This window comes from Phaethon aethereus, assembly GCF_964289735.1.
Source record: "Phaethon aethereus genome assembly, chromosome: Z".
Lineage (NCBI taxonomy): Eukaryota > Metazoa > Chordata > Aves > Phaethontiformes > Phaethontidae > Phaethon > Phaethon aethereus.
The window spans coordinates 4904755-4919176 of NC_138577.1; the positions used below are offsets into that span (position 1 = coordinate 4904755).

The 14422-nt window shown below is 42.0% G+C and overlaps 1 protein-coding gene across 3 annotated transcripts in view; it reads left to right on the top strand.

The window, feature by feature from the left end:
- Nucleotides 1-14422, top strand: part of LOC309415445 (E3 SUMO-protein ligase PIAS2) — a gene marked incomplete at both ends in the record, with an annotated part of 30442 nt that overhangs the window by 14559 nt on the left and 1461 nt on the right. For 2 of the 3 annotated variants that reach the window (XM_082012975.1, XM_082012976.1), the window contains 8 exons: nucleotides 3477-3611; nucleotides 6610-6715; nucleotides 7329-7402; nucleotides 8289-8449; nucleotides 9037-9170; nucleotides 9616-9787; nucleotides 12026-12165; nucleotides 13972-14009. In XM_082012975.1, the coding sequence (XP_081869101.1) occupies nucleotides 3477-3611; nucleotides 6610-6715; nucleotides 7329-7402; nucleotides 8289-8449; nucleotides 9037-9170; nucleotides 9616-9787; nucleotides 12026-12165; nucleotides 13972-14009 (960 nt within the window). Of the gene's footprint in view, nucleotides 1-3476; nucleotides 3612-6609; nucleotides 6716-7328; nucleotides 7403-8288; nucleotides 8450-9036; nucleotides 9171-9615; nucleotides 9788-12025; nucleotides 12173-13212; nucleotides 13245-13971; nucleotides 14010-14422 lie in introns of all 3 variants that reach the window. The other variant, XM_082012974.1, reaches the window with a different exon arrangement.

Here is a 14422-nt window from a genome sequence, read left to right on the forward strand (position 1 = left end):
CAGTGGGTTTGGAAAAACGCTGTGTGGAGAGAGGAGGTGTGAAGTCTCTTTTTCAGAATGTTTGTCACCTTCTTGGTGTGTCAGATGTGTTGTCCTGTACCCTCCCTCCTGCCATATGCAACCATGACTGATTTTCTTTTTTGCCTCTACTCAGCTTAGAAGCTACTTTCTAGCTTCTCTTTAACCCCCTACTTCTTTAACCATCACTGTTCTTCTATCTGTCTCCAGTACGTGAGAAGACTTCTTTCATATGTTTTCTGGTTGCTATTTTCTGCAAATGCCAGTTATGTTCTCTGTGACAAACTTGATGATTTTCTCCCTTTTTCTGCAGATTGTCTTCCTTTCTTTAAGCAACCCACCAAAAAGAATTGAGTCTGTTCTCTTGTGGACATCAGTATCTGCTGACTCTCAGTCTTGCTAATACTGTTTATGTCCTACTATGTTGTGTTATGCTATACATTTTGTGTGTAACATGTCACAGTTGTAGCAAAAATTGTTTGTAATCTGGGATTATTGCATTGCTTTAACTCTTAAATCCTGTACATTCTTTTTGCACGTTGTAAGACGATTCTTTAATCTGTTCAGCAGAAACTTGAGGTGAGGAAGTGAATAAATGACTAGTGTCTTGGCAAATTCCTTTCTTTTCCTTCAGTATGAGCTGAATGACAAATGTCATCTCAGTCTGAATGTTCCTGCAAACATTTTTGTTGATTTGGTCACTGTCTGTATCCCTCTGGTGGTTCCTTTCTGTTGTAGGAGATAACTTCTTTGCCTCAAAGACCACTATTGTCCAACTCAGTAGTGTTGGTATTTAGGTAATTAATCAGTGATGTCAGCCTCTATTGCCAACTTGTACAATTTTTAAGTGAGTACTGTTCAGTCTTTTCCTGGTACTAGCCGTTGATGCCTCTGCAGATGTTCTGTAAATTATTCTTGGTTTTATATCTCTTTGGCTGCAGTCCTTACCAGAGAAATGCCACCAGTGTGCCAGTACTGCTTCAGGTTGTGCTAACTCGTGTTAACGCGGTGTTTTCGTATAATCCTACAAGTATCTGTCTCCCCCTCGTATAGGGTTGGTTCTGACTTAAAAGGAGTAAATGTAGAGCCTTGCATGCTGGTATCTTGGCAAGTAGCAAGGATTTTATACGTAATGCACTGCAGCAGGTGGCTCTCCTCTTGACTTCTCTTGTAGGCAAGACAAAATGCAGAAGTCCAAAAGGTAATTTGCTTTTCTCAGGGGATCTCCATAGACCACTGCAGGCCTCTTTCAAAGGACAAAATCAAATGTCAGGGCAGGTTGGAAATAGCCAGATAGAAGAGCAATCCCGCTTTCTGTTGACAGATTTCCTGGCTATAGCAGATTCCACCTGCTTTGACTATTATGGTTCTCGCAAGAAGCGTGGAAGACTTAAAGACCCAAATAATCTTGGCAGTTGCTAGCCACTAGAATTGGCAGCCTGCCTAAACAGTGCTAGACCATGCTGGTTGTGATAGGCAAGCAGTGCTCTTTACCTAAGTCCTGGAAGGGTAGGAAGGGAAGGTTTTAGTGTTCTAGGGAGTACAAGGTTGAATCTGATCACAAGGTCATTCCTCTGTGGAAGGAAACATCAAAAGCGTGATTGAAATGAAGCATGTGTGCTGCAGAGTTTGTCTCTAAAAAAGAAAGAAAAGTTGTGAAATAGAAAAGAACTTGCATCTTTGCTCTCTTTAAAGCAAGGCAGCTTCATTTTAGGTTGGATGCCAGCAGGATTATTGTGGCTGGTACAGTACGTGTGGAAATACTCTCTGAAATATTGCAGGGGTAGTGTGTTTGTCCACATAAGCTCATCATAAAGTCACCATAGTAAAGAAAGGCCTAATAAGGTAAAGCAATTAGGATATATACTCTATAAATGACTGCAGCTGTTATGTCTGATTAAAGAAATGGCAAATAATTCATTCTTTTAAATGTGAAGTTGTCAGCAGTCCCCATCCATCTGCTGCCTCTCTGTTCTGTGATAAAGCACACATGGTAAGGTTCCTGGTAGTGAGTGGGTCACTCATCTATGGCGAGAACCATTTTAGAGAGAGCTCTTCAGCTCTGGCCTGGCAGATCTGCCTGTAGAAGCTCTGAGTCTCTCTTCTGTCAGTGCAAGCAAGAGTCCTGTGTGCAATTAAGGGCAGTGGTGAGGCAGAGCCAGGGCTTGGTAGTCTGGTGAAACATACGGACTAGTAGTAGAGCTGCTTTACAAACCTAGGAAATGATGTGACAACTATCGAGTCCTCCCTGGATTAGAGGCAGTGATTATCCTATGGTATACTTGGCTAGAGAGTGGAAGAGGCTGTTTACTTCTGTTTTTTATTTTCAGACTTGACGTCTTTCAAAGTAGCTCTTTTCCCAAGCACTAGGCTGTGAATGTGTGTATTTCTCTGGGTTTAAAAAAAAGTGTGTTTTTTCGAGCATATCCTTTCTGGGAGAGTTTCTTGTATAGAAAAACACTGTCTTGAACTAAATGAAATCTGGCAGACAGTTCTGTGCAAAACAGAGGGCTGCAATCTCTTACTGGCATCCTTTGGTGCAGGATGAGTTTGAGATGAGTGGACTGCAGGCTGTCTGCATGAGCTCAAAACAGATTTTCAGAGTTCCTATTACGGACTGGCTTCGTAGTGACAGACGCAGGGTGAGATGAATAAGCTGCAGTTAGGCCGTGTGCTCCTTCATCTAGCACAAGTACTTTCTGCTCATGATATGCCGGAGAGTGTGTGCTTGCCTAGAAGCAAAAGGGAACCTGATGGCTCCTGATTCAATTCACAAATATCAGCAATAAAACTACAGAGAAAAGCTGTCCAGGTTATGAAATTCTTCCTCAATGCTGAGCAAACAATCTAGTTTATTTTGTTTCTGGAGACAGCTGTGAAGCCGATTAGCTCTTAAATTCAGATGATATTCCATGTACAGCCCTTCTTCAGGGGCCTTGGCAGAGTACAGATGACAACCTGTCGCTAACGGGGCTAGGTGTAGTTGATGCGAGGCAAAGCAGACGCTAAGGAGATACGGAGCTCTTGGAACAAGACTTTATTGTTTCTTAAATAGAATCAGTGAAGTGTTTTCTGGGTGTGAAACACTGAATTAACTCTTCATGACTTGCTGTGTTTGTCACTAAGGCTGTGTCCTTGCGATGTTCCACTTTCTTTCAGTGCGGTGGGGGAAAAAAAGGACAAAGCATCAACATTACTTTTTGCTCTTCCAGTGAACTTACTCACACCAAAACCGTGCTCTCTCCCACCTTTTCAGCACTTCTGTAAAACCACTTTAAAACAAAAAATGCTTTAAAATTGTGGTAAACTTATGGTATTAGACTGTCAAAGACTGATATTTCTCAGAGTACGTGTTGAATTTAGTCTCCAGCAGGTTTACCTGCTTCCCATAGATCTGTTTAACAAGTCTGTTTCAGCAGGTTTCAGAGTAACACTTTCCTTGTCTTTTCTTCCCATAGGGATATGCTCCGCCACCAAAAAATGGAATTGAACAGAAGCGACCTGGGCGCCCTTTGAATATAACATCTCTAGTTAGGTTGTCATCAGCAGTGCCAAATCAGATTTCCATTTCCTGGGCTTCTGAAATTGGAAAGGTAAACTGTATGTTCTGTAGGGTGTGGAAAGTTTGTCTAAATAACCTCATCGAACATTCCTTTTCCCCTGCTGCCTGGTGTTGCTGGCAAGGCATACACCAGCAAGTGTTTAATATTACGTGGCTGAACTTATTATCAGTGCCAGGAAACAAAGCTTGCTGTAGAAGTATGGTAGTTTACAGTAACATATGTAAGATTTGCATACAGATGGCAAAGACTTCCTTATAGAATTCACATTATTTCACATTAGAAAGCCTGCTGTTAGGGGTTATGCCTGAAATAACCTTTTATGCCTGAAATGTGTGTCAAAAAGAACAAAATCTTTTTGTGGTGTAAATAGTACAGAACGGGTCAGGCATGACAAAATAATAGAAGGGAAACCTACTTTCTTCCTTGTAGCCTGATGGTGTGAAAAAGGAAATTATGTAGCCATCTATTAGGTCCTTTCCAACCCAAACTGTTCTATGATTCTATATTCTAAGGCATGTTTCTCAGTGTCTGTTGGAGCTGTCCATTGGAGAAGGCTTTTTAAACTGACCAGATGTGCCAAGGCCGTGGGAGTGGAAACATGCACTTGTGTTTGATGTTTTTGTGTTTTCTAACCAAATAATACTAAGTAGTTTTACAAAAGCAATTTTTACTTCATAGGAAGAACTGGTTAATGGATATTTCTGTGTCTACTCTTTTGAGATTTCTTTTTTTTTAACATGAAAATGGCCTCTCTATGACTTGATTTAAAATCGTACTTCCAAATAAACCAAAACGGGTGGAATTTCCAGCTCGGAAAGCTCTCAGATGGCACGTTGCTGGGAAGAGTTTGCTGGGGAGGTGTCAAGCTGCTGGAGTCAGCTGTTTCTGGGCTTGATGGATCTCAGATATGCTTGGTTGGACCATACTGGTGTGGTGTGTGTTGGTAATGCAGGATATCTAAGTGTTTTCTTACAAATGAAGAGTATTCTGGAAATTGAGGTGACCTGGGGGAGCAGAGACTCAATGTGGGGAATGGTGGAGAACTTGGGGGGGGGGGGGGGGCGGCGGGGCACGGAAGGAAAATTGAAGCCTCTTTGTAATGTAATTCTCAACTTCATGGGAAGCTGCAGTGGGGGAAAAGCATCCTGGACTTCAGGTGGCAGGAGATAAAGGGGGTGGTGACTGAAATGTGATATCTCTTGCTTTCTAGTGCCTGCAGTCATTAATGGTAGTTGAAAAGGAATTAGCTTTTAAAATGGCCATGCGGCTGTTTAGAAATTCCCCTACAGATTTACTAAGGAAAGAAGGGGAGAGTGTGAGGAATTTTTGAATTCTTCCCAGGTTTAAATAGCTGTTGCAGCAGCCCTTTCGGTTGTTGGTAAGTGAAGAACTACTTATTCCTCTATCCATGACTAGTTGTGCAAATCCTTCTGGATTTGATTATCAAAGTAGCTCACCTGTTACTTTTTTCTTCAAAATCAAAATCTGTGGACCAGAGACACCACGTGTTTCAGAGGGGGACTCCAGTATAAGCTTTTGTACACTAATTAAAAGTTAAACACATTGGAGAGAAAGCTAATGTTTAGAAGATAAATGAAGGGCAGTGCTGACAGCAAAGTTTGGTTTTTGTTTCTTTTTTTCTAAAACAGAAGTGGGAGGGAAGATCTAAGCTGTTGCTTCCCAATCATAAAGCACAAGAATCTTGAAATGACTGCAGTGTTGTGTGGTCTTGGCCTCTCCTGCTGACCCCTGCTTTCCTCCTCCCCGGTATCTGCCAAAACATACTCTCCTGGAAGCAGATGAATTGGAGGTTGTGCCAGCATTTCCCCCTTGCCCTGAAAGGCATAGTGGGTGGTTTGGTTTAAGGTTGGTGCTCAGAACTCACAGGGCAGCCGTTGCTGTTCATTCTCTAAATAAGACCCTTGGGGATGGTGTGGAGTGTCAGCGGGCCGACATGGTAAGGGCTTAGTGGCATCTACTTGACTGATAGTGGAGGGCTTCTGAGCAAGGGAGGCATTAATCCCACAGGGGTGGTCAGACCTGAGCCTATAGAATTCTTTGTGTAGGCAATAAACAGTGCAATGTATCATCATTCTTTAAGGAAAAAAAAATACTCCATTTTTCTTAGTGGTTTCTCATGCATTTAGATAACTTTATCTGCTCATCTAGGTAAGAGCTGGCTTTCCTATAGGTAGTAAGGGAGGAGCAGGGCAGTAGGTGTTCTTGTTTAAAATTCTTGTGTAGTACCCAGACAGTATAGGAGCTATAAGAAGGTGGCTGGCAGGGAATGGAAATAAGAGATGGCAGGCTGTGTGTGTTATACAGATGAACCCATTATTATTCTGCAGTAGTGGGACTTGCAGAATTTTCTCTTCATTAGTGACCTTGAAGAGAGAGTGAACACTGGACAAAAGCTGGCAAGTGGTGTGAGTTAGGGAAGAGTAGTAAATGCTAGGGGAATGTGGCCAGCCTCAAAGGAGTGGATGTGGTGTAATGAGGCTTTGCGTAAAAGTGCAGAGCAAGCGAAAGAAAAGGTACAGAGAAACTGGTGCAGCTCTGTGCTATCTGAAGGTGTAGTGTTTGCACCTGAGGCCATTCATCTTTTCTTTTGTCATGTGATTGTCTTTGAACTCCCTGCTACCAGATTGACACTGGGGAAAAAAGGGAAGGATTTAGGAGACAAATGTGAGATGTTCTTAAAGACTGCATATATGAGAAGGTGTGTCACCAGTGTGTCATCTTTCCAAGAAAAGAGCCCAGACTGTCTCTTGGTTGTGGAGTTAGTCTTCTTAGTTAAGTCCCAACTGGAGTAGAACAGTGGGACTTGATTGGCAGGAGAATTCTGGCAGAGTATCAGACTCTTTCACAGTAATGAAGTCGTCCATCAATGCTTCCCATCACTATTAAGCAAAAAATCGGCATGTTTTTGTTTTTACTGTATGCTACAACTACTGTAAATAGTAATCTGTTGTCACTGTGGAAGTGCTGTATGAAATCAATATGTAATCTTTAATGTCTCTTTTTGCAGAATTACTCCATGTCTGTGTATCTCGTTCGTCAGCTCACTTCAGCTATGCTTTTGCAGAGGTTAAAAATGAAAGGTATCAGAAACCCTGATCATTCCAGAGCACTAAGTAAGTCAAATTAATTTGCCTGTCTGAACTTTTTGAGGGTGGTTGGTGGCTCTTTAAAATTAGAATAGGTAATACTTAGGGGATTTGCACCATTTTGAAAGGAAAGTCCATGCCCAGAGTATTAGAAGTTCCCTTTGCTGTTGCTGAGGCATTGTGTACTTTTTGAGCGAGCATCCTTGCACGCTGGTAGGGAGCACACCTAGAGATCCCATCTGAAATGTTCTGATGGGAATGCCATGAGCACCACTTACTGTGGTGGGCTGTGAGGTGCAGGTAGATGTCCTAAATCTCTTCACTTGCATGTGATGTTGATTGTCTTTGTACCTCACTCACGATTATTTTTATTTCTCTCTTCGCATGTTAGGTTGAGTTTGCTCCACTAAACCATTGTGATTGTTAGTGCACCTGCTGCACATCAAACAATCTTGTGATGCATAGTGTTTGCCAGTTGCTTGTAAATAGTGAAACTATTGTTGTTTGATACTGCTATGAACTAGTTTCCTAGATACTTAATTTTTTTAGGCAGCTGGCAATAAAGTACATGTACTGAAGAATCAAGATTAGCATTTTAAATAATGGTGTCTGTGTATAACATCTTGATTTATTTTAATAGTTAAAGAAAAACTAACCGCAGATCCTGACAGTGAGATCGCCACCACCAGTCTGCGGGTATCTCTGATGTGTCCTGTAAGTATGGCTGGAAATGACCATATACAGATTTGTATTTTTCATCCTTAGTGCAGAGTTGGCTGCTTTTAAAAGGCCCCGCTTTAGAAACTTCACTGGCTTTTGTTACATACTGATTCATTAATAGAAAGTAGTGGGGAGGAGGGTGCATCTATGAGTACCTGATTGTAGCAGCATTCAACCAACTTAGAATTGTGACTGCCTCGGTTGTAACGCTGTCAGAATAAGTTGCTGCTCCTGTGTGTACCTTTAGAAGGAGTAATGGCATATATTGAGGTGTTGAGACTAATTGGGCAGGGTGACAGAATAATTAAGGGATACAGTGATAAATAAAACCTCATATCTCCTCATCTTGATGGTACTGCTTGTACTGACAGCTATGATAACAAACAAAAAAATATGAATGCTCTGTAACAAGGTAACGCTGCCTTGGAGTTTCTCTTCCTAGGTAGAAACTGGCCTGGTGTTTTGAGACTGGTCTGTTAAGCTAAATGTTAAAATGGGTATTACGCCATTCGAGTCAACATAACTGGAGCTCACAAAAAACCCTTGAAATATTTGGCTAAAAGAAAATGATAAAAGCAGGTATTTCAGTAGGTCTTCTAACAAAAATAAAATCCTAGAAATAACATAGCTGCAGGTCCATGAGAAATGTTTCTGACTGTTTTTTCAACTCAGTGAAGACTTTGAGGATGGCTTTATTGTTCCTTCAGGTGCCCTGTAGGTGCTTTGATAGGGTGGATTTGCCTGCAGTGACCTCAGGGCAGGGCACCTCTGTAGTGAGAGGAGACAGTTACTTCACCGACTGCCTCCAATTTCATTGTTAGCCATCCAGGCCTGCTTCACTGTCTTCTGTTCTGACACTCTTTAAATGCATCTCCTGCAGCTGGGAAAAATGAGACTGACAATCCCATGCCGGGCTGTTACTTGCACACACTTGCAATGTTTTGATGCTGCTCTTTATCTTCAAATGAATGAAAAGAAGCCGACCTGGATCTGCCCTGTCTGTGACAAAAAGGCAGCTTATGAGAGCCTAATATTAGATGGGTAAGAGACTGGGTTTGGGATTACACAATTACTTAAAATTTTTCATGATGTACTTGATAGCTACTTTTGTGACTTGACGTTTAGCCATTTCATACTGCTTTCTTTGTCAAAATACTTTAGACTGGGAGGAACCATTAGACTCTTAGTTTCTATTCCCATGTAATGAGCTACGTAAGTTTATCTCCTTACCACATCATCAAACTCTTGAGCCTCAGTATATTTCCTCTGGAGAAATCCAAATGTGACATCTAAGGATAGGTCTCCCTTTTACATGACCCTGTCTCTGAAGCTTTTAACTTAAAATTTAAACTCTAACTCATGAATGAGTGTCAAACTTCATTCAAAGGATGACGATTTCTGCTTCCATATGGAAATCTGAGTTGCAGTAATGTTGGAGTGGAATATGGGTAGGTTGGGATACTCCTTTTAGGTTTCAATGTCTGCAAAGGCTGTAGTTACAGGCTTTCAGGTAGGATGAACTAGGGAGAGAGCACATGCAATGGGTCCAAGGTGATTATATTAGCTTTTTAACTGTGTCTCCTTTTCACTTGTAATCAAAAATGAAACCACTCAACTTTATTTTGCAGGCTCTTCATGGAAATCCTTAATGAATGTTCAGATGTGGATGAGATCAAATTCCAAGAAGATGGCTCCTGGTGCCCCATGAGGCCAAAGAAAGAAGCTGTGAAAGTCTCAAGTCCCCAGTGCACCAAAATAGAAAGTACGCACATCTGGGTACTAGTTGCAAACCAACAAAGTCTTGGAGATGTAGCCGTAGCTTGGATAATGTGTATGGATGTTGATGTTTGGTCTGTGGAGAGCTTAATACTTATAACCTTCTTGCCATTTAAACTAAAAAGAAAGGGTTGTATCTCGAGAAGTGTGCATTTTGGGGCTTTGTCTTTGCTCTCTGTAATAGCAGTTAAGAAAACGAAAGGTTGCTCTTGTTTTAGGTCCTTAAACTGATAAGTGAAGATTAAAGCTTGTGCTTTAATAGTCTCAACATGATACAGAATACTAATAAAATAGTTCCTGGGCCATAACATCCTCTGTAGTGGCCTGGAAGATGAGCTAAACCAGGATTTGAGTTCCTGGTTCTGTTGCAAATAGAAACTGCTGATGTCAACAGCCTTTAAAAACCAGCAATATCTTATTTTCTTGCCTAGGTTCCACTGTTGTTAGCAAACCGTGTTCTGTGACGGTGGCCAATGAGGTAAACAAGAAGAAAGTTGACGTTATTGACCTGACAATAGAAAGTTCCTCTGATGAAGAGGAAGATCCTCCTGCCAAAAGGAAGTGCATATTTATGTCTGAAACACAAGGAAGCCCAACCAAAGGGTTTGTCAATTTTAAAGTTAGTTGTTATTCTGTAATGTCTCAGATAAACTGATGTGTAGACAAATGGACTTGTAATCTCTCTTCAGGATCCAGCTCCACACTTCCAGAGGAGAATTTCTAGGCCTCTCCTTGCAGAAGGTTGTATTGATACAGTACCTTTGTACAGGCAAAACACTATTAAATAGTTTTACATCTCTCAAAAGACTTGCGCTGACTGTTGCTGTGTTTGCAGGGATATTTCTCCATAGAAAAGGAAGCTGATTAAGCTAATGGACAGGATTCTCCTGAAGAAGCAGATTATGCCAAGTGGAGAAGCTTTATGCATTCTTGCTAAGTTAGTGTCACCTCAAAGGCTTTTCTCTCACTGTCTGTTACACTCTATCTGACCTGCTCTGGTGCCCAGGAAAAGCTAGGCTGCGTTGCGTGTTTCATCCGTCCTGTCAGTCTTGGAAGGGAGCTGCTTTGCTGTTTTGAATCAAGACAAGCTCTTCCTCTGTGTCTCTGTTAAATTCTGGAATGTCTTGGACACTATCGTTGGCCATGGTTATGGGTCAGTCCTGCACCTTGGTTAGCACAACCGACGACTTCCCAAGTTCTCTGTCAACTGCTCCATCTTTGTAGTCATGCCTGACTTCAGCGGCAGGCTTAACCAGCTTTACTGTTGTCTCACCTTCTGTCTGTCCCACCGTGTGCAACTCTGCTGCTGTTACTGTTTGTGGCTTCCATAAAGTTCTTGCTCTCAGCCTGTAGGGCACAGGAGACCTGCAGTGAGAGAGGGGCACTGGTTAGGCTCACCAGCAGTCACTGCTCCACGAGGCAATTCCAAGCATCAGCTTTTAGCAATGGCTTATTAGTTAATGTTGCCATGTGTGAGTAGTGTTGTCTGTGTCAGCGTAGTGGCTTGTCTTACACTAAAATAACGGTAATAAAAACAAACACTCTCTGTTTTGCCCACTCTTGAAGTAATGAGGTGGTGTACAGTGTCTCTAGTTCACAGGGATGTGTGGTCTTTGAGCAAATAGTTGTTCATCTTAAAGAACTCTCAGCAGTGATACTGAAATGCTGTTGCTTCTTGTGAGGATCATGGAGGAGTCCTTCTGCAAGAGACTCTGTTTCTTATTATTTTATAAGAGATGTATTTGTAGCTATTTTTTCTTAGTGAAGTTTCAGAAGACTTCCTTCCATGCTCCTGTGTTTGTCTGATATGGCTTTCTGCAACTCTAATTGCAGAAGGACCGAGTTTTCTTGTCTATCTGTGACCAATGTATTTTCCCTACTGTTTGGGTATGGAAATAGCATGTTTGCATTCTTCAAATCCAGCCAGGCACTTGCAGAATAGCTTATTTCCCATGAACAATGTTGCCTGAATGCAAACTGTGGGGTGTCTTCCTATAGGCAGAAGCAACATAGGCTGAAGTGTAAGAGGTGGTTAGAGACAGGAGGGTCTGAAATCCAAGCTTCTGAAATCAGAAGTAGCATAAATGCACCAATGCAGCAGTCTGGGGAGGAGGATGTGAGTGGATAATGCTCATGGCTGGCAGGCTGAAGGGAGCTATGCAGAGCAGCTGGGAGCGGGAATCTGGGTGTTTCCAGCTGACATGGAGTTTGTGAAATAATTTATGCATGTGGCTGGTGCCTGAAGGCCACTTTAACAGTGCCGTGAAGTAATCGGGCGGAAGGTGGGGATGCAGGAGGGTTTTAACTGGTTATATGCTCCTGGAGAGCTGAACTTAGCTTGGGCTCACGCTGTGAGTAAAGATGGGCTTGATGTTTAACTTCCACGTGTGTAATCTGTGCTCCAGGGGCTGGATAATGGTCAGCCGTGCCCTCAGCGTGGCAGGTTAGCACCAAGGAACAGTTATGTGGAGAAATTGAAACGAGCGCTCTCCTCCTGGCTCTGGCTACCTGCACGTCCCTCCCAGGGTTGCTCCACAGATACAGATTTCCACTTCTGTCTCTGAATGGTAGACTGTTATAAATGACTCCAGCACTGTACTTTGTTTTAATGCCAACTTGCTCTTATGTCACAGCTGCTGTTGAGAGCCAAGATACGGTCATGTTATTATGAAGACTGTTATGAAAGAGGAAATTAGAGTGGAATACTGTGTAGTGAGTAGCCATGCTATAGTTGTGTTGTAACATAAGTGACCTTGTGAATGAGAGTGCACAGTGGTGCATAACTTCTCTTCTGTAACTAACGGCCAGGTTGTTTGTAATTTCCCATGCTGTTTAAAACAGGGTTCTCATGTATCAGCCATCTACTGTCAGAGTGCCGAGCGTGACAACCGTTGATGCTGCTGCTATTCCTCCTTCATTAACAGACTACCCAGTACCATTCCATCACCCACCAATATCCAGTATTTCATCAGACTTGCCAGGTAGGTGGTGGCTGTTTTTTAATGCGTATTCTGACAGCCTTGTTAATTTGCGGGGTGGGTAAAAATTGGAGAATTGATTTTTTTTTTTTTTTTTTTAAATGGAGTAAGACTTATATGCAGTATTGCACAGATGTGATGGCTAGACAAATCCAGTGCAGGCCGTCTTTCCCGTTTCAGATTGCACTTTGCAACAGTGATGTGAAAAGCACTGCTTCTGGGGTACAGATTGGCGCTTTGGAACGGCAGCCAGAAATGCTTCTTGCTGTATTCAGTTAGACTTCGTGTAAACATCCAGTTGTTACGTGTTTGTAGATAGGAGGGAGAGTAGCTGCTTATTTAAGTTACAGACGAGTGATGCCACTGACTCACCCCAGCCCTAGACATAGAGATACTCTGCTAGCTGATTCTAGTGGTGCTCTGTCTAGACTGTATGAAAAAAGGTTAAGGTGAGCTACAATATGTAAGCTGACCTCTATTGACTTTCTTTACCTAGACATACCCTAAATGCCTATGATGTATTCTTCAACACTGCTGCTAAATATCAGACAAAAGGTGGGGATACTGATTGTTTTCTATCCTGGCTCCTTGAACAGAACACTGTGTGTAGGGACTCTGGGGGTTCTCTTTGCCAGCTGTAACGAACCCAGAGCCCAGGAAATGGTGACTTGCGGTGAAAGGTGTCACACTGGCCTCCTATACTTCCCTCTCTCCCTTCCATTGCCTGTCTCCATTTCTCCCCTGCAACATCTCTGGGTTTTTTCCTCTTCTTTCAGCACCAGTTTGGCAATGGGATGGATATCATTCCCCTTGTTTCTCTGTCCATTTTGGTTCCCTTACTGCTCCCTCCCTCCACTTCTCCCTTGTTAAGAAATCAGTTTGTCTTCCCAAATTGGATAGGAGAGTAAGCTGAGAGAATGGAAGCCTAGAACTGTTGTCCATCTCTATCCACTGAAGTTCTAGACTGTGCAAGAACAAAATAAGCTGTCAATTCTGGAAAAGCAGCTTGAGTTTAAATCTCCTTCAAACTTTTTCTCTAATGGAGAAGAGGAGAGATGCTGCTGGCCAGAACAGATTTGGAGGTGAGGGAGGGAGTAAGTTTACCATTTCTTTCTGTTGACATAGCAGACACAAGGCCAATATTTAGAAGCAAAACAAAAAAGGCTGTAATTTCTCATTGGTTTCATAATTTTAAACATCTTGCCCCTAAATGCTTACACGTTAACAGTGTATAAGATGGACGCTAGTTGTCACTGCTCTTAGAGGATATACATTGAACTACTTGTAGTTTCCTCTTCTTCATTCCTTTTATCTGTCTAGACACAAAACGGGGATGATATTAGAAATGTTTCCTTATTGGCTGCCCATGGGTGGAGGAAGAGACCTGCTGCTTGTTTTTGGACTTGTGCATGTTGTGACTTTACTTCATTCCAGCATCTTTAATGTGATGACACTCTTCATGTCCCAGTTTGGCCAAGTCAGGTACAATATGCAGTGAAACTTGCATTATGAACCAACAGCTCCAAATGGCAACCTCCATCTAAGCAACCACATTGAACCACCCTGCAATATCCTGTGAATAATACATCATTATGTCATTCTCATTCTTAAAAAGAGCCACATGTACTTGATAACTCGTTTTGCTGCTGCCTGAAGTAGTCATTGAGAGTGGTGTCACAGTGGTATATTCCATTTAGAAACTGTAACAATTACAAAATCTGTTCTACGACCACAAAAAAAGTTCCTTAAATTTGTTGTGTATGAATAAAAGAGACACTCATCAATTTATTATCCTTCTCTTCTTCCTAGGTCTGGATTTTCTTTCACTAATCCCAGTCGATTCACAGGTATGTTTCTGAACTGCTATGGGGATAATTTCCAAGTCTGTTTTTTGTGACATACTGCTCGAGTAACTATCGGGGCGCTCTCATCATTCATACCATGTTTGCAGTCCACTTAGACCTAACCACAGACCGGGTAAAACCCATTTTCCCAACAAGAGGCGGTAACAAAGATGCATTAAGGGAGGATTCAGTTTAGCCTTACTATGATAAATCCAGGCCTGGAAACTCACTCTTAATGATAGTTTACCTTTCTAAAGTGAGTACTTGCACAGCACTAAGTTGAATATTCATGTACTTCATGCTCTTAGTTCCTACTGTGTATCCACAGGCCAGATTAAGCTCTGTAAATATACTTCGCTGATTGCCGTTGCTGTTGGTTTTGATATTAGGAGATTAAGTTTTAAAGAAAATATCTT